General features: G+C 38.8%; 2 protein-coding genes across 2 annotated transcripts in view; both read right to left on the reverse strand.

The window, feature by feature from the left end:
- LOC125039678 overlaps nucleotides 1-2,027 on the reverse strand; it is an 11,608-nt gene extending 9,581 nt beyond the window's left edge. Inside the window, exon 1 of the mRNA XM_047633872.1 lies at nucleotides 1,854-2,027. Within this exon, the coding sequence (XP_047489828.1) occupies nucleotides 1,854-1,948 (95 nt within the window). The 5' untranslated portion in view covers nucleotides 1,949-2,027. The remainder of the gene's footprint in view (nucleotides 1-1,853) is intronic.
- A 9,915-nt stretch (nucleotides 2,028-11,942) lies between these two features.
- Nucleotides 11,943-20,000, reverse strand: part of LOC125039608 — an 18,653-nt gene continuing 10,595 nt past the window's right edge. The window contains exon 3 of the mRNA XM_047633739.1: nucleotides 11,943-13,853. Within this exon, the coding sequence (XP_047489695.1) occupies nucleotides 12,338-13,853 (1,516 nt within the window). The 3' untranslated portion in view covers nucleotides 11,943-12,337. The remainder of the gene's footprint in view (nucleotides 13,854-20,000) is intronic.

Consider the following 20,000-nt stretch of genomic DNA (forward strand, 5'->3'; position numbering starts at 1 on the left):
GGGCATCCAATCAGGCAAGGGTGACACTGCCATATAACCCCTCAATAGTGAATTGAGAAAGGCCTATCACCTGCAGTGGGATTAATAGCGGTAAAAAAAAAAAAATTGTATATATATTTATATATATACATATTTACATATATATATATACATATTTACATATATATATATATATATATATATATATATATATATATATATATATACGTGTATATGTATATATGTATATATATACGTGTATATATACATATGTATACATATATATCTATACATATATTTACATATATATCTATACATATATATACATATATATATACATTATATACATATATATACATTATATACATATATATACATTATATACATTATATACATTATATACATATATATACATTATATACATATATATACATTATATACATATATATACATTATATACATATATATACATATATATACATATATATCTTTACATATATATATACATATATATATACATATATATACATATATATCTATACTTATATATCTATACATATATATATATATATATATATATATATATATATATATGTCTCTCTCTCTGTCTCTGTAACAGGCACAGTGGATAGCAGGGCGGTAATAGTGGTTCTACCGGCCTGATTCTTTATCACGGAAGAGCACAACACAGCGACGGGAACACACGAGACGAGCCTTGGGCAAGGGCTGAGTGTGGGGTCGCGTGATCCTGCCCTCCAGCCCTGAGAGGCCAGAGGCTAGACTCGGTCACGCTGGTGGCGGAGACACGACTGAGAGGTCAAACAAGGTCAGATGAACTCGCAATCTAAGTATTCACTGAGGCGCTGGTTCTTTGCTGGACTTCGAGCCGTGTGCCAAGCAGCCACGCGCTCTGTGTCTAATGGATTACACAAATCGTGCTTATGTACACGGTATACTTTCTCTCTCTCTCTCTCTCTCTCTCTCTCTCTCTCTCTCTCTCTCTCTCTCTCTATATATATATATATATATATATATATATATATACATATATATATATTATATATATACATATATATACATATATATTATATATATACATATATATTATATATATACATATATATTATATATATACATATATATTATATATATACATATATATTATATATATACATATATATATACATATATATTATATATGCATATATATATATAAATATATATACACACACACACATATATATACATATATATATATATATATATATATATATATATATACATATATATATACATATATATATATACATATATACACACACACACACATATATATATATACATATATATACATATATATTTATACATATATATTTATATATTATATATATTTATATATTATATATATTTATATATATATATATATATATATATATATATATACACATATACATACATACATCAATGTGTGTGTGTGTGTATGTGTGTGTGTATGTGTGTGTGTATGTGTGTGTGTGTGTGTGTGTGTGTGTGTGTGCAAAGCACACACACACACACACATACCTTTTCTACATACATATGCACAGTGTGCATATGTATGTAGAAAAGGTATGAATGAAATACAAGATATTCATTCATTCCCATTTCTATACGCATATATACATATGTATATATATATAAAATACACACACATGTGTACACATGTGTATGTGTATGTGTATGTGTGTCTCTATGTGTGTGTGTGTAAAAGCCTGTAATTCTGGGGGGATGTATGCATATCTGTGTTTTTGAGAAATCCATGAAGGATAATGATTCAAAGAATACAACATATAACAGACGCAACCTCGAGCCTCCCGAGCCGCGCCTGTACTCACGTGACGATCGCAAAGAGGAACAGAAGCCACAGCAGCGTAGACTCAAGGTTTCGCCGGAACCTGGAGGTCAGACTGACTCTTCTGAGACACGCCATGGCACTTGGTGGGCTAACTAGTCACTCTCCTTCTTCTTCTTCTTCTTCTTCTTCTTCTTCTTCTTCTGTTCTCTCTTTCTTTTCGTATTCTTTCTTTCTTTCTGCCGGGGGAAGGGCGACAGTCAGTGTGTGAAGGGGAAGAGTATAACGATAGTAATGATGAATGGTGGGGTTGTAGCCGTGTTGTTAATAATCATGAGAGCAATAGAGATGCTGATCATGAAGGTAATTATGATGAAAATATCACTGCCACATTCATGATGCTAATAACGATTATAATAGCAGTATCTATGATAATAACAATTATAATAATAGTTTTGGTAATAGCAACAATAATGATATTAAGTATGACATTAACAGTAAAAAAAAAAATAGTAATAACAATGATAAAGTATATGTATGCTTATATAATGGTAATATTGCGGTCATGATGATACCAATACTGATGAGGACGGCAAAAAGGTAATAAAGATAACAATAATAATAATGATTATAGTGATGACAAAGACCATGATGATAATAATGATAATGCTAATGATGATGATGATGGTGATGATGATTGGGATTGTATCGTGGCCGTCTGGTCGTGTGTGCCCGACGCGTTGTCAATCGTTGTCAGTCGACGTTAAAACTGGAAGGTACCTGTGGCCGTTCGTTTTCAACTCCGTTTACGATTATCATCAGAAATATTAATGAATAATGTTCTCACAAAAGATCATCAATTATTACATAATCGTACGTTACAAAGATACATATATTTCACTCGTGTCGCAAGAAAATGCTCTTTTGCTGTTCTTTCGCACTTGCACCAACACCACCATAGAATTTGGAGAAAAGACAGTTGTTGATTATTTTTACGAAATGTTAAAAATAATTTGCGGGAGGGGGGGGGGGTCAACGAGAATGAAAATGGAAAATCACTTCAAGAGGGGCCACGACCTAGAACGGCTCTGATTGGCTGGAGCTACACGGCCGTTAACCCGATTGGTCCAGGCGTCATTCGGGCGTACATCTTTCGGAAATAAAATCAAGTGGAATTGAGTACTGAAAAAACAAATGCAGAAAAATGTGGCAATGAAAAGCACTTTACAAAACATCTAGGAAAGTAGATAAAATATGTAAAGAGAGAAAAATAAAAACTGTATCCGAGAAAATAAAATAATTCTGAAGAGAGAATGTAAGTTAGCCCTTTTAGGCGGTATTCGTACAGTCATTATGATTATCATTACCATAAATAGTAATGATGTTGATAATAAGCAAGTGGACCAATCTATGGATAATACTTCTTCTTCTCCTCCTTCTCCTTCTTGTACTTTTTTCTTCTTCTCCTTCTTCTCCTTATTTTTCTTCTTCTTCTTCTTTTCCTTCTTCCTCTTCATCTCTTCCTCCTCCTCTTCCTCCTCCTCCTTCTCCTCCTTTTTCTTCTTCTTCTCCTCTTCCTCCTCCTTCTTCTTGTTCTTCTCTTCCTCTTCCTCCTTTTCCTCCTTCTTCTTCTTCTTCTTCTTCTTCTTCTTCTTCTTCTTCTTCTTCTTCTTCTTCTTCTTCTTCTTCTTCTTCTCCTCCTCCTCCTCCTCCTCCTCTTCCTCCTCTTCCTCCTCTTCCTCCTCCTCCTCCTCCTCTTCCTCCTCCTCTTCCTCCTCCTCTTCCTCCTTCTCCTCCTCCTTCTTCTTCTTATTATTATTATTATTATTATTATTATTATTATTATTCTCATTCTCATTCTCATTCTTCTTCTTCTTCTTCTTCTTCTTCTTCTTCTTCTCCTTCTTCTTCTTCTTCTTCTCCTCCTCCTCCTCCTCTTCCTCCTCCTCTTCCTCCTCCTCTTCCTCCTCCTCTTCCTCCTCCTTCTCCTCCTCCTCCTTCTTCTTCTTCTTCTCCTCTCCCTCCTCCTCCTCCTCCTTCTTTTCCTTCTCCTCCTCCTCCTTCTTCTTCTTCTTCTTTTTCTTCTTCTTCTTCTTCATCTTTTCCTCCTCTTTCTCCTCCTTCTTCCTTTTCTTATCTTCCTCCTCTTTCTCCTCCTCTTCCTCCTCTTTCTCCTCCTCTTTTTCATCCTCCTCCTCCTCCTCCTCCTCCTCCTCTTCCTCCTCCTCTTCTTCCTCCTCCTCCTCCTCTTCTTCTTCCTCCTCCTCCTCCTCCTCTTCTTCCTCCTCCTCCTCCTCCTCTTCTTCCTCCTCCTCCTCCTCCTCTTCTTCCTCCTCCTCCTCCTCCTCCTCTCTCAGTGTATTATGTATATATGCATATGTTCATTGTAAATTTCAATGTATTTCATATCTATATACCTTTATACCATCTTCTTTCCCTCATCCTCCTCCTTCTCCCTTTTTTCTCCTTTTCTCCTCTTTTTTCTCCTTCTCCTTCTTCTCCTTCTCTGTCTCCTTATTTTTATTCTTTTTTTTTTATTATTATCAATATCCGTCTTCATCGTTTTCTTCTTATTTTTATCCTTTTTCATCTTTATTTCTTCTTCTTCTCCTTCTCCACCTTCTTATTCTCTTTCTTCTTCTTCCCTTTTCTTCTCCTCCTCCTCCTCAATCGTTTTACTTATTCATAAAATATCAAGACTTTTCACCAATATAAGCAATTTAGTTTCATGATATTGCCCAAGGAAAGACTGTGCATTGATGTGTTCTAATTTCAGCATTTTGTTATTTGACCGTCGGTGTCAAAGCCTCTGATTATGACTTCACTTGTTTCTGTTTAACGTCATTCATCATCATTTGGGGGGGGGGGGGGTGGCATAGCCGCATCCACCCTTCGCTTCCACCTACGAGGGTCATGGCGAGCCGCTAGGCAGAGGCCCGGCCAATCTCTAGCTCCCCATGACAGGTTTGATCGATCTGTCCTAGCCACGACTTCCTTGGTCGTCCCACAGGTCCTCCCTCTCCACCCAGGGTTGTCTCGAACAGAGACAACCTGGTGGGCAGGGTCATCCTGCGGGAATCGAGCCTTCTGTCTGAAGCTTCCCTGACTTCAGACAGAGAGGGTGGATCCTCACTGATGGGTGGGTCTGGCAGAGGAATCTCAATAGTACCCGTATCCAAGTTAACTGTTGGTGGATCAACTTGATGCAACTGCACCCCATCAGGATCTGAGATTATCTGGCCACTTGCTGAGCGGACTGCAATCGTCTGTGAGGAGGGCTTGGAGTTCAGCTTTCTCAGGGCGTGGTAGGCAGGACGAAGGTCATTTACCAGGAAATGGCTTTCGATCTCCTCTGCAAGATTCCTGATAAACTTTTCCTTATCCCTTCTCAACAGAGACCTAGTCTTGCGATTCCACACGACAAGTATCTGTGACTTCCAGTGTCTCCTGCAAGATGGAATTCTGTCTTTCTTTTAGGTGTTCACCAATCGATTCGTGGGCTGTGTCCCATAGAAGAACAGGGTCCCTCAGGCTCTTGAGGGCTGTGAAACGACCAGAGATAGCCTCGGCAAATCCCCGTGCACACACAACCTCCCCTAATCTGTCCACATGAAGTACCCTAAGGTGTTCATTGGAGCGACAGGGGGTTCTAAAGTGGACCCGGAGAGTAGCCAAAACTAATCTATGATCAGTTCCACAGAACTCGATGCTCCGATACACCCTGCAGTTCTGGAGGATCCTCCATCGATTGCTAACAAGGATGTGGTCGATCTCCTTGAACACACTACCCGTATTGCTGTACCAAGTCGAACGATGCAGGCCAGAACGCTGGTACCAGGAGCCAGAAATCCTCAATTTCTGGGACCTAGCAAAGTCACGGAAAAGGAAGCTATTCTTGCAGCCAGCATCAGCTCCTGAGCCATGAGGACCGACAGACATCTCTGGCCCAGTTGGCTGCCAGAACGGTTTTCTTAGGGAGGCAGACTGGCAAAGCTTGCCTCCCCACAGCCGCCCATTAACCCATGGGGACACGGGGGCAGGAGTTAGTAAGAAGCCAGGGCGTGCCCACACGCCGGTGGGCCATGACTCCATACCTTTAGGGCCTCCTGCTGCTCCAAGTGCCTCCACAGTTCAGCCTAGGGCCGCAAGGTACCTAGTTTCCATGGGTGGCCACGAGGAGGCACTGCAGAAGTCTTGATGATGGAGAGGCTATGAGCTGGCAGGGGAGTCTTATGCATAGCTGCTCCCTTTTCGCACCAGGCTAGCCAGCAGTGGCAGCTGCAAGCAAGAAGGCATGCAAAACACTTAACACTATCTAGGCTACCACACCATTGCTTGACATCACCCTGAGCATGAACTGTTTAATAGCACTTTAACTCTCCTGAAAGGCTGGGTGTAAGAACAGCACAGGCTATATTTTACGGCCTCCTATGGTTACCGTAAAACTAGCATAGCAGTTGAGTCATTCTTTATTTGTGCTATTTTACACGCGATGCATTTTCGAGAATGTCCGAGGGTTGTTCTCCTCATCTGTAGACTTTTTTTTTTTTTTTTTTTTTTTTTTTATCTTGGGTGACCGTGACGAAACTTTCATCCGCTCTTTCTTTGGTGCTCGAGGCTGCACTCTCGCAGCCGACGGGGAGATTGTGGAGATAAGTGGGAGGGGAAGGGAGCTGGCCAAGTGTACACGCAGGGAGGGCGTGGAGGGGGATTCTCTGTTCTCTTGGTCGAGGCAGAGCATTCTGATTGGGGGAGATGCAAATGGGAAAGTTTGGTAGGAGGTTTGGCCGAGGGCAGAGGGTGGGAGGTCGGATGCGATTTGGTGGGAGAGGCTGCTGCCTCTTGGAATTCCTGCTTGCGACTAATTATTTTGTTTAATTTCGACTACTGTTTAGAGAACATTCCGGTGAATTTGTGGTACCCAGATTTCCCACTGACGTTGCGGGACCACTAGATGCCATGACTTAGCAGAATTTTCTAACGATACTTGAAAATTGCCTCAAGCGATTCCGATGCACCGATTCTTCGTAGGTAGCTAAAGTGATGCCGATACCAATTGATGTCTCACGATACATCACGATGCATGTAAGAAAATTTGTAAATATTTGATTTGGATGTTTATTGCACTACAAACAATGACTGCTGCAGAAAAGTGTTTTCAAACTTGTTTATTATGTGTAATATATAGATTACCAAGAAATATTATTGAAGAAAAATGCTGATGACTTCTACACCACAGTGCAACTGAAGGCGTGTTCATGGCACTCAGTGCATGAATTAAGAGTATTAAAAAAAACCGTTCCTTTATGACCAAGGAAAAGAGGAGATAGTCCCCTGCCTCTTTCACACCTCGACAGGGTGAGCGAGAGAGAAACACACACACACATGCACTGATAGATTAATAGATACAGAGAGAGAGGGATAATAAGAGAGCGGGAGAATCACAGAGAGAGAAAGAGAATGAGGGAAAAAATAAGAGGGAGATAGAGAATAAGATGCATTATCTATAGATATGCTGTACTAGAGAGATATCTTTCCTAAATATTTAAATAAAATCCTAGGTAGCATATTTAGGGTCAGAATAAAAGATACAAATTTCATAATTTGCCAACTAATGACTGGTAATTCTACCTAGACTTACTTGCAATACAGCACTTACTCCTGCACGATGACATTTACAGATAGGCCTACATTACATATACGAGATCGTCCCAAAGCATTCCAAAACTAACATCCAGAGAACAATCAAGGGATCAAGGGTGTATTTCTGCCACATATATATGTATACACACACATACGTATATTCATACCTGTTAGCAATGCCGGCCAGGACGCTTTATCACTGGTCCACTTCATGATATTTGAAATTAACTGACGCACCTTATTTTATTGAATTTTTGCTTAAACATTCTATTGATTTTTTAATTTAAATTTAGGCAGAGACATGATTACGGATACTATACAACTGTATGGCTTCCCTACCTGCACAAGGAGGGTTATCTTCAGCAGACTGGCTCAGTGTCGTAACTGATGCTTTTATCCAGGACATTGTCACTTGTTGGCAAGTAGGGAAAAAGTACCTTCAGTTATCATCTTATCATTTTCCTTTTGAAAGACTTGCTTTCTTGCCACGGTACATTGTGTTTTGTGTATATGTGTATATACAAATATATGTGTGTGTGTGTGTGTGTGTGTGTGCGTGTGTGTGTGTGTGTGTGTGTGTGTGTGTGTGTGTGTGTGTGTGTGTGTGTGTGTGTGTGTGTGTGTGTGTGTGTGTGTGTGTGTGTGTGTGTGTGCGTGCGTATACGTACACACTTAAATAAATAAATAAATAAGGGAGTACGTATACGCACACACACACATTTATTTATTTATTTATTCATTTATTTATCTATTTGTTTATTTATGTGAAGATGTTGATTACCACAATGCGGGTTTGCCGGCACAGTTAAGACACGTAATACTATTAATATTATTTATTATAAGAAGTATAACACAGGCAAAATGAACACAGAGACATTACGAATATGGATCTATAAGGGCTATAACGTTCACCAATTCACTTTCCGAAGCTTATCACGGTTTATCACTATTCACTTTTATTTAATTGTTCTTTACGTCTCCGTATCGCTGATTCCTGCTTTAGATTAGTGCCGGTTTTACAGCTTCTCGTGAATGTCAGCCCACAGTCATAAAAGAACATAAAACAAAACGAAATAGAATTTGACCCTTGTTTCCATCTCCAAGTGGAAATCAATGCAACATTTCATCAACCTATTTTACACATATACCATAAAAAAACAAAGCTATACATTTCTATACAAAAGTATAAATTTCTATCACAACTAAATTGTCAGCAGCCGACATGATACCATCGCGGCCCACAACTCGGGACTACCACTCCTCCGTGTAACAATCGCCACGGCTCCTCTGCTGGAAAGCCCTTTCACCTTGCCCAGGCCGACCACTACAGCTACTCATCCAGCTATACCATAGCCAGCGGTGACGCCATGCCCGCGAACAGTCGTTACACTAATTAACTATTTTAGATTAGCAAATGAGATGGCATGACACTGAGTGTATATATATATATATATATATATATATATATATATATATCGAAAACCAGACTCTTGCCTACTCTTGTCATCTCAATATTCTTGTTCGCTTGTGGATCGTGGACCCTCAACGCTGACACCCAGAGACGAGTTGAGGCGCACGAAATGAGATGCTACCGAAAAATCCCGAACATCTCTTACAAGGATCACATCACCAACGAAGAAGTGCGCAACAGAATTTACACAGCCATCGGTGCACACGACAGCCTGCTAAGCATTGTAAAGAAAAGCAAAATGACCTGGTATGGACACGTGACAAGATCAAACGGCCTAGCGAAAACCATCTTGCAAGGCACAGTACCAGGAGGCAGACAGAGAGGAAGGCAGAAGAAGATGTGGGAAGAAAACATCAAAGAATGGACAGGACTGTCCTTTGCAGACTCGCAAAGAGAAGCCCATGACCGTTGTAGATGGCGGGAGATTGTCACGAAATCGGCATTTGTGCCTCTACAACCAACTCAGGGTTAAGAGACCGATACGATACATACACACACACACACACAATCAACTTTCAGTTAATGAGAAAAGATCCTAATAGTTATCTAGGTTGCGGTTGCAAAAGGTCTTTCTCCCAACAGATACGGATCCTCAAGCTGAGAGGGAAGAAGACTAAGTGCTCACCTAGTAATAAAAATTAAGAGCACCACTAGAGGTACGAATCCTCAAGCCTATCTGACTTGGTCATTGGCCCAGTGTTAGAATCGAAGTGCTTACCTTTCCCAAAACCATGGGTACTTATGCCCCGAAAGAGATTTTTATCAAGTCATGAGACCTGGGGGCCAGGGTCAACGAACCACTGCAACTCCCCAGGATCCAAACCAGGGCCTGGCGCAGCACGCGCTGGAAGCCGATGGATGGGTCGGCGGCGATAGTGCCCAAGAGGATCGCAGGACTGTTCGGTGAAGCTACCGCGTAGCTACGTGGTAGAAGTGGCAGGCAGTCGGTATGGCCTAGAGCTGGCCTCAGCCATGTGACGCCCGAGAATAAGTCAATCCTAGCGAAATCGACCTTAGAGTAAAACAAATCTTGAAAATAATAATGGCCATCAAGATTATGATCATGAAGAATATGGTAATGATTTTAAAGTTATTACCAACATTATTACAATCAAAAGCAGCAACATTGATATCAATTAGAATAATGTGAAAGAATAATAACGGTAAAAATACGTACACACCAATATTAGAAATAACCTTACTCTTATCAATATCATCATTATCCTCGTCATTATTATATATAATTACATTTATAAATTGTTACCATTATCATTATTATTGTTATTATTATTGTTTTGTTGTCGTTCTTGTTATCATCATCATCATCAACAATATCATCATATTATTAACATATAGTTGCTGTTAACATCATCTAAAGTCGCCACTGCCGCGATCAGTCATTTGTGTCTTGGTAACCGAAGTGACTCCCAATGCACGCGCGAATCTGACCGGGTCGTATCCACCAATCACAGCCAAGCTTTGTGTTGACCCAGCTATCAGACCTGAATGAACAGACCTTAGTTGGAAAAAAAAAAAAAAAAACGTTCGGAACACGTCCAATTTATCCAGACAAGTCAACTTGGACCCCCAAAGTGTGCACTACAGCGAATTTGAGGCAGTATGTAGCTGTTTTCGTCTAGCAATTTCACAGATGATTATAACAAAATTGACTATAGCTTTCAGATTGTTTCTTTGCCAGCTGAATACTGCAGGGACTGAGGGCTTCGAACACAAACAACTTCTCCAATATATCAAGTGTGTGTGTGTGTGTGTGTATGTATGTATATATATATATATATATATATATATATATATATGTATGTATGTATATATATGTATATATACATATATTTGTATCTATGTATATATATATATATAAATATATATATATATATATATATATATATATATATATATATATATATATATATATATATATATATATACGCATGTACATGTACATGTGTGTGTATATATGTGTGTGTATGTATATAAATATATATATATATATATATATATATATATATATATATATATATATATATGTATATATATAGATATATATGTATATATATACATATATATATATATATATATATATATATATATATTTATACGGGCGTAGCGAGACATATCGGGTTTGAGGGATAGGTTTCTTGAGGGCCCTTTAATTCTATTGGATTTTATGAAAAAACATGCATAATTAAACAGGATCAACCGAAAATAACGGTGTGATATCCTTTACATTCTCCAGTCTACATTAACGAGAAAACGCATCTCATATGTCAAAAAAAAAAAAAAAAAAAAAAAAAATATATATATATATAATCTTTAATTTATCTATTACCTTTAGTATATTTTCGACTTTTTCTTTTCTGTCACGCCTCCTTTAGGGACCGGGGGGCTAATTCATACGCACTACTCAGTATGGAATAATGCATTTATTACATGAGAAAAAAAGGTACACGATCAATGTGAAAATACTTTGACAGCAAGCAATGCCATATGCGGTAGGATGAGCTACAATTTCTCAATGCCGGGGCGGGAGGACAGCTGGTGAATATGCGGCCGTGGGGCGGGGGTAACTCGCTACGCCACTGTGTGTGCGTGTGTGTGTGGGGGGGCGGGGTATGTGTGTGGGGGGGTATGTGGGTGTGGGGGGTATGTGTGTGGGGGGGGTATGTGTGTGGGGGGGTATGTGTGCGTGTGGGGGCGGTATGTGTGTGGGGGGTTATGTTGGTGTGGGGGGGGTATGTGGGTGTGGGGGGTTATGTGGGTGTGGGGGGGTATGTGGGTGTGGGGGGGTATGTGGGTGTGGGGGGGGGGTATGTGTGTGTTTGTGTTCATATTTATGTTCATAGGCATGCGAACATTTATGAATGCAGGAAAGGCTTGTGTAGCACAAACTCTTTACAAAGTAGGAAAAAGAAAGAATACTGGCAGTACATTTCTACGTACATTAGTTTATTTCAGTGGTTCTGAATGGGGGTGCATGTCTATGAAAATTAAAGCACAATATATGTTTTATACGTTTTATATTTTTTTATAGTTTTTTTTAACACAAACAAAAAAAAAAAAAATATGCTTTGCCAATAACGATTTAAAAATAAAAATAATTGATATTGCTATTCATTCACATGACATCAAATCTGTAGTTTAGCATTTTTTGTATTTCAGCATTTCAGGGAGAGCGAGAACTGACTGCTGATTGGAAAGGGATGCGTACACTGGCAAAGATTAAGTTCCACTGGCGTAGTTGATTTATCAGTGTTTAGAACAACAATATTGCTATAAAGATAATCATTTAATTAAACAAATATTCTTTTCAGATAATACTGGGAGGTAGCTAATATTAACACTATTACATTTTGAACCATTAGCCCGAGTCAATCCACCCGGACACCTTAGTCATCTCACGAGATGTGAGACTTCTGCCTGAAGAATCCTAGTCGCCCGAGGGTTTTGGAAGCACGGAGTATCAGTGCTCTCTTGTACCTCCAGATCGTTGTATCCTTGACTGTGTGCACCTTGAATTCGCTCTCGCACGTCTTGCGAAGCTCTCCAACGCATTCTTGGCGGTAGTGTTGTAGATGCGCGTCTTTTGTGGGAATGTAGTAGGCGTGACAGCCTTTCCCCAAACACGAGAAGGGAAAGTGATTATGGAGTGTGAAGACACTCTGGGTGTCGTGGAAGCACTTTGCATAAGCACCTGGTTTGGTGTAGTCCCTGGCTCGATGCACGTGCTGCAGCATGTGCATGTATCGGGGGATATCCTTGTAAAAGCCGTGTTTCTCTTGCATGGAGTCCAGGAAGTACACGTTGCGCGCAGCGAAGGAGGTTCGCGGTTTCTTGTTGGCCTTGAAAGCGTCTTTGACCAGGACTTTCATCAGTGTTTTCCAAGACGATAAATATCTAGGAATGATAATCTCGTCTATGTCTAAGAGAACCACGTACTTGTAGCTGTAGATGTTCTTGTAGAGGCAGTCGTTGTAAGGGATGAGTTCATTGAGCCGTTTATAACCGCCCCTCTCCTTAAGGTACTTGTGTGTGAGTTGAGGGATGTTCGGCTGGTCTCCGGGCAAGGTGAGTTTTGTCAGGTCCACAAAACCGGTTTTCTGGTAGTACTGTAAGACCTTGGTCGTGTTCGGGTGCACATGCAGGTCGTACAGGAATACCTTGTCAGCCCCAAAGAGGTAGAGTGCCTCCAGCCATTCGACAAGGGAGACGCTTTTGTCTTCGTGATAAATGTCGAGGCCTTTGACGCACACAGCAAAGTTTTTCGTCTGACCTTCTGGTGGACGATTATTAACGACCCTGAGATTTGTTGTGGCTGTGTCGCACGGCCGCTCTACGAGGGATACAGACTCTGGCACCTGATGTGCATAGTCAGATGGCACTTGGCACGATAACAAATATGGTTGTAGCACGCCGTTTTTGTATTTGCCAAACGCCTTATTCCAGATATATTTGTACTCGGACACCTCTGCGAATACTGGTTTGCTTGTTCCATTAAACCAAAGTTGGCAGGAAGTGTTGAGTTTGGGATCGACGCGGTTCAGCATCCCCAGGACACGCACAGCTGGCCGCTCTGCCAAGGTCCTGTTGTCATAATATGCACTGAACAGGTAGAAGGTGCCGTTGGAAGTGTCGAACGTCTGCCACCGGCCGTTGTTGAAGCGGATCTGGTACAGAGATGGATACTTGGCACAGGTTTTGTTCATGCCCATACCCTTGTCCTTCTTGAGCCAATAACGAGAGGGCAAGTTGGGCACGGCCTCTTGGAGATCCTGGTCTAGGTCGCGTGCGGGAGAGTTGTCGACGAGAGGTTCGACGTCGAGTGAAATGAGGCTGTCGCGGAGTCGCCTCGCCAGCTCTCGGCTCGGCACTCTTGAATTCCTGCCCAGCGCCGGACTCATCTGGTGGAGGAATCTGCAAACATTTTCATGCTATGAGTAAAGGACACGTCGATAATCTTTCTCGAAATATTATTACAATTTTTACTTATAAGAAATATAACATTCTACCAAAAATAAATAAATAAAACACATATCTCTATATCAACACTTATATATGTCTGTGTGTGTATATATATATATATGTATACATATATATATATATATATATATATATCTTTGTGTGTGTATATATGTACACACACACACACACATATATATAATACACACACATGCATTTATATAGATAGATAGATAGATAGATAGAAAGATGTGTGTGTGTGTGTGTGTGTGTGTGTGTGTGTGTACATATATATATACGTATAACATATAATACACACACACGCATTTATATATCTATATCTATATATTTTTTTCTATCAACCATTCATTCCACAGTAGGACATAGGCCTCTCGCAATTCACTATTGAGAGGTTATATGGCAGTGCAGTAGAGGGTGGATGGACGGATCTACTCACTCCACGTACGTACATGAGTGTGAAAACAGGAAGTAGGTTAATGACCTCCGGAAGCCGGAAGTGATTGACGTAATCAATGACCGTAACCAGAAGTGATTAACGTAATCAATAACCACAACCGGAATCATTAATCATAGTTAATGATGGCTAGCATGCACACAGACTACCTTACGGTCGTACATGGCGCATCATAACATAAAATAGGCATAATTAAAGAGATTATCATAATCAGTGATCGGAACTGGAAATCATTAACTAAAGGTGTGCTGAAGATGAGCCCCCTACCCCCTCCCCTCCCCTCACCTCCTCTCTAAAACAATATGCCACATATGACCCCCGCCCTACCCCCTCCCCCCCTCCCCGCATGGCAATATTCATCATGTTTGAACTTGAGTCCCTCGTCTAAACGGCGGTCAGTATTGAAGGGAGAAATATTTTCTGACCAAATAAGCCGACGAAGAAGGCGAGTGATAACCAAGTAGAAGTTTTATTAACAAGGCTGAGAATCGGTCACTGATAACAGCTAAATGTGGAGCACATTGTGAGGAGTGCCATGAACGGTCGCATATTTAGTAGAAAGGCGTGTAGCATTCTCAGATGTATGTACTTGTCTCCCCATACACGTTGAAAAATGCATTGGAGGAGGATCGTGACATACGACTTTTTAGTTACTTAAGGGAGTCTAATCATTAAAAAGAAACTATAAGTATGCATAATTTTTATGCAATAGTTTTATACTTTTAAAGCACAATACTTACGTTTTGATTTTTATATAATATTTATGTTGTTTATTTTTACTTTTATTTATTGATAGATTTTTAGATATTTCAGTATTTTAATATTTTAGTCCCACCTGGTATTCGCCACTAGTGGCTTTTGCCGTAGACGCCGCAGATAATCTTAAATAATCAATCAATCAATCGATCAATGAAAATATTTCTGAAACAAAGTATGGTAACAGTTTATTTCTTCTTTATATAACAAGGGTAGATGGTGCCTTTATGAAAAAAAAAGATATATTGATATCATAGGTAAGCATTATTTGCCATTTGAGAATAAGAATTACACTTTTACATAAGGATAATAAAACATAAGCGGTCGTTAGTATTTCTAAGCCTCTAGCAGAATCTGAATGCTCCTTCCGGCAGAGGCGACATTTTCGGATAGGAAAAAAATCATTGATTGTGAGGAAAGTGAGAAGCAAAACTTGAATGAATGATGGAATTACAAATTCTGACAAGTGATCGCGACAAATGTTTGTAAAATTCCCGAGTTTATTGTGTATTGCTATCATACGAGTTACTAATTGTTTTATACTACCAATGAAAGAGACATTACCGTTTTCAGGTTTGCATCAAATCTTATGTTTTCTTCGCAAGGAACATCCAAGCTTGATATGACTATAAGCATCACCAATTCAAAGTCAATCAATATCAATACATATTTAGTGTTGTGTGAAGTTATGTTATAGCTCCATGTATGATTATCATCCCCATTGGTACTTCCTCGCGGTAAATACAGCATCGCGCTTAGTCGAGGGGAGAGAGAGAGGGGGGGGGGGGAGGCAGATGTAGGAGAAGGGGTGAGGCCCCGCCAACAAGCTATGGCAGAGGGAGAGCAGGTGGGTAGAAGGGTGTGTAACGAGGACCCACAACGGAGGCGAGCCGTTCTAGAACTGTCTAGCTATCTTGAACATGGGGATTGAAATGATTGAAGGGGTGCGATTTTCATGGTAGATATTCATTAATTATGCAGTTCTTCACGAAAGGAGGCGAGGAAAGTACTTCCATGGTGTCGCTCCATGGTTCGCCTCTTCCTCACTTCGCCCGTCCATTAATGGTTTTAGCGTGTCGGTGAAGTCATTAGCCTGTGACGAGCAGGGGTATTCCATGACACCTGTCCGTGGTTGTCCGGCATCTGGATATTGCCCGGAGTATCGTCTGAGTTTAGGAGGTCATCTTTAGATAAATAAGACTTTAGAGGCATTTATGAACAAACTTTTTGTTAAAGATGATAGCAATACCATAACGTTTTAACACTTACCATATATTTCCTAGGTCTGAAAAAACTGCTCTGTTCATATACATATACTTCAATCATCCTTTTATTTGAAAAAAGAGCTTTTTTCTTTAAGTTAAGAAAAAGGAAGCTTTTCCCTCCCTTATTCTGAGGTAATGCGAATATTTTTTTTCTCCCGCACGAATGCTTTTTACTTGTAATTTAGAAAATATTGCTTCGGTTCCGGCTTCTTCCCTTTTAATACTGTGATTTTCAACCCTTTCTCTATACCTACCTCCTCGACTGTATGTTGCTCGTCATATATCCCTTTACTGCCAAGAATATCTAATATAGGCGCAAAACAAGAAAAAGAAAGTACCTTTATTTTTTATATTTTGCAAAGAATGCTTTGATTAGGAAAAAAAATATATATAGTTGTTGATAACTCGGTTTAAGAAAAGATAAAAAAAAAAAAAAAAAAAAAAACGCATCAAACATTATCAGTTGGAAATTCACATGCTGTCTGCTAAGAGCCATCGCATCGAAGTGTCATGTATATTTTTTGCTCCCTAGGGTAAAAATACCCTTGGTCAAAAAATCCCTGCTTTAGGCGAATTTGTCTTTGTCTTTACCCGATACACGTACAATTATAAAAGCTTTATAACATGGGGGCAAACGAGTTATGTTATTTTACCTATTTTTTTTCTTATCTTATAAAAGTCCTTGGGTTTGATAAACAGCCAGTTGCTAAAAGGGGGGGGGGGGGGAGGGGATCAAATCAAAGCCTTTTTGTTATACTTGTGTTTTCATTTTTGAAGATAAAAATAGTTTGAAGGGTCTTTAACTGTTTTCACTACTACAGCCACTAGTGACATATTGAAAAATCATAGGCAAAAGATGTGAAGATATATTTTTTTTTGTTTCATTTGGCATGTTTGTGTACTAAGTAATTCAGAAAATATTGATGATTTCGAGTATCAAACTTTATTCAGTGTTAATGTAAAAAAAATATTTTTCTCTTTGTATAGGGAGATTTGAGAAAATATATGCATGTATTACTTAAAAAGTGGTGGCTGAATGCGCGTTTCCCGATAAAGTAAATCGTAGTCCGACGGCGAGGTGATCGTCTCTTGAAGATAACAACTTATCTCGCTCCATCTCTTGCCGCATATTTGTAGATAGGCGAGAAAGACAATGGCGGGGAAATCGAGAAGTAAAGTTTGGTTGAATTATGGCCGTCGGTAAGGTTATTTGTGTCCTTTTACAATATTTTTCCCGTTCTCGGAGGAGACAATAAAGTATATTTGCCCGATAAATGAAACTACAGTAACCAACATTATTGGTTACCATTGCATAGTTCCTTTTTTTTCGCATATACTTGTAGGGAGGTACTATAGACAATTTCGTGGAGGGGGAGTAAATTACTAAAAAGCTGGTCCACGTTCTGTGCTGATTCGTCTTTTTCTTATATAATCATAAGACGGAGGATCATTAATCGATGTTTACCCTGCTCATTCTATATCAGAAGGAGAATGTACTGTATTAACGTGCAAAGATACATATGGGCCTTAACATATTCCCTAGTTTGCACTGTAGACTGTAAAAAAGAGAGAGAGATGAGGTAGGAACGCTTTTTGGAAAAGCATTGCATAGTCCCTTGAGGTTAATTAGCAAAACATAACTGGGGACAGGTGGTGGTCCTTGTTGGTAGATAATGAGCTGTTCAGGCGGAAATAGGAGGGGGAAACCCCCCTTTGCCCTCGCGCAGAGGCGTTGAAAACCCTATTAATGCTCTCTAAATAGAATGAAAACGGCGACTTTTCAATCTATTAGGTAATTAACCTGTTGCATAAGCCTGAAATTATCAAACGCACGAGATAGTGGTTATCGCATTTACATTTACACAGAAAATTTAGGCCTGATATTTTTATTTATTTGTGTTATCACCTGTTAGGACGCGTGTTTGTGTAAGCTTGAAAGTCATAATAAAGGCATATTGAGTACAACGAGAGTTTCATGATCCTTTTAACTGAATTGTATCCTTATTATGAAGATGCCTTTGGGATGTAAGAACGACTAGTATGACATGTTAAAAGATGAGAGGAGGTCGCAAGCTTAGCAATCGTCCCGCGAAGTTAAGAAATTTCTGTTGAGTTATTCTTATTAGGGCTGTATAACACTTTTGTTATATTATGCATTTGTAAACATTTGTAAAGATATTGATCATAGTCTTTGCGAGTATTTATTTACATATGCATAATGGAGTGAGAAATGGACATTGCCAGTTGCATATATTTAATGATTAATGAAATGGACAGACGTAGGCCTATGTATTTGTTTATTAAGTCAGAGAAAAGTAAAGGCTTATTGATACATTTCATACAATATCTTCTACTGCTTCTGTTAGTTCTGCTACTGTCCTGTTTCTAATATTTGTCACTGATACTGCCATATCTGTGTCTTATATGCACACATTTCAGCCTTTCAGAATCCTCGTGCTTTGAAACGGAGCAATATTCCCGCCCTTTTATTTCGTTACGTCATCAATGATTTATCATAAAACCTAGTCATATCATATGAAATGTAAAGGAAAATATGCATTGCCCGTGATTGGCATATATACTCGAATATGTTTTATTGCTTTACCACGTTAAATAAAAAAAATAACTGTAAATTTGTTTATCTGTTTGAAAACATTTCTTATTGTTTAGTGTTATACATTAAAGAAAATCACATCATTTAGATGATTTGTACTTTATCATTAAGTGTATTTATTCATAACAATAAAAAATCATGTTTATATAAAAATCATAAAGTATATATATTTACAAAAAGTTAGATGAATTCCCAGTTACTTTTTAGTCATTAAAAGTAATCGAAAGTCACAGGGAACAGAGACTTCGATTTTCTGTGACTTTTGATCACATTTAGTGAGCAACAGAAATCGGGAAATCACACACCATATTGTATTTATTCTCATATCTTCTTCGAAAAAAAAAAAAAAATGTGCTCTATGCTTTTCATAGAAACATATCTATTAACTATTATTAATTAGTGTTTCTACTGATTAAGTTTAATTGTGTCAATAATTTGATTATCTTAAATCTATGACACGAAAAATTGTGAAACAAGACATGTTCACTCAGCCAAGGGATAACATCTTTTCAAACAGGTAAAAATTATATATTTTTCGGAAAAGAGGTTTAAAAGATACATATACTAGTTGATTAGCAATAATCATATGTCGTTGCCTTTTTATGGTTTAATTAGGATATATATAACTTTTCTTTCATGGAAAGGTTATGAGGCTGTGCTAACGTCACGGAATAAAAAAGCTGGAAAATTGCAACTTCATTCGTTTGGTCAGAATTTGCATTCGATTTTAACACCCTAAGTAAAAATCTGTGGCCATACATGACACTGGGCCGTTAGAATTTTTTTTTTTTTTTCAAAGTTCCTATGTTAGAAATTTTCAAACCAACGGAATCGAATAATATTTGTGAGAGGTTGTTATCGCAGTTATAGGAAACTGCTTTTTTTATTATTTTTTATTATTCGTCTGAAGAGGAACTCGTGAAGTGTTCGAAACGTCACGATTTATTTTCATTTCTTACTGTGGATGTTTTCCTTTTCATATATGTATATGC

Source organism: Penaeus chinensis, chromosome 27 (genome assembly GCF_019202785.1).
Source record: "Penaeus chinensis breed Huanghai No. 1 chromosome 27, ASM1920278v2, whole genome shotgun sequence".
Taxonomy (NCBI): domain Eukaryota; kingdom Metazoa; phylum Arthropoda; class Malacostraca; order Decapoda; family Penaeidae; genus Penaeus; species Penaeus chinensis.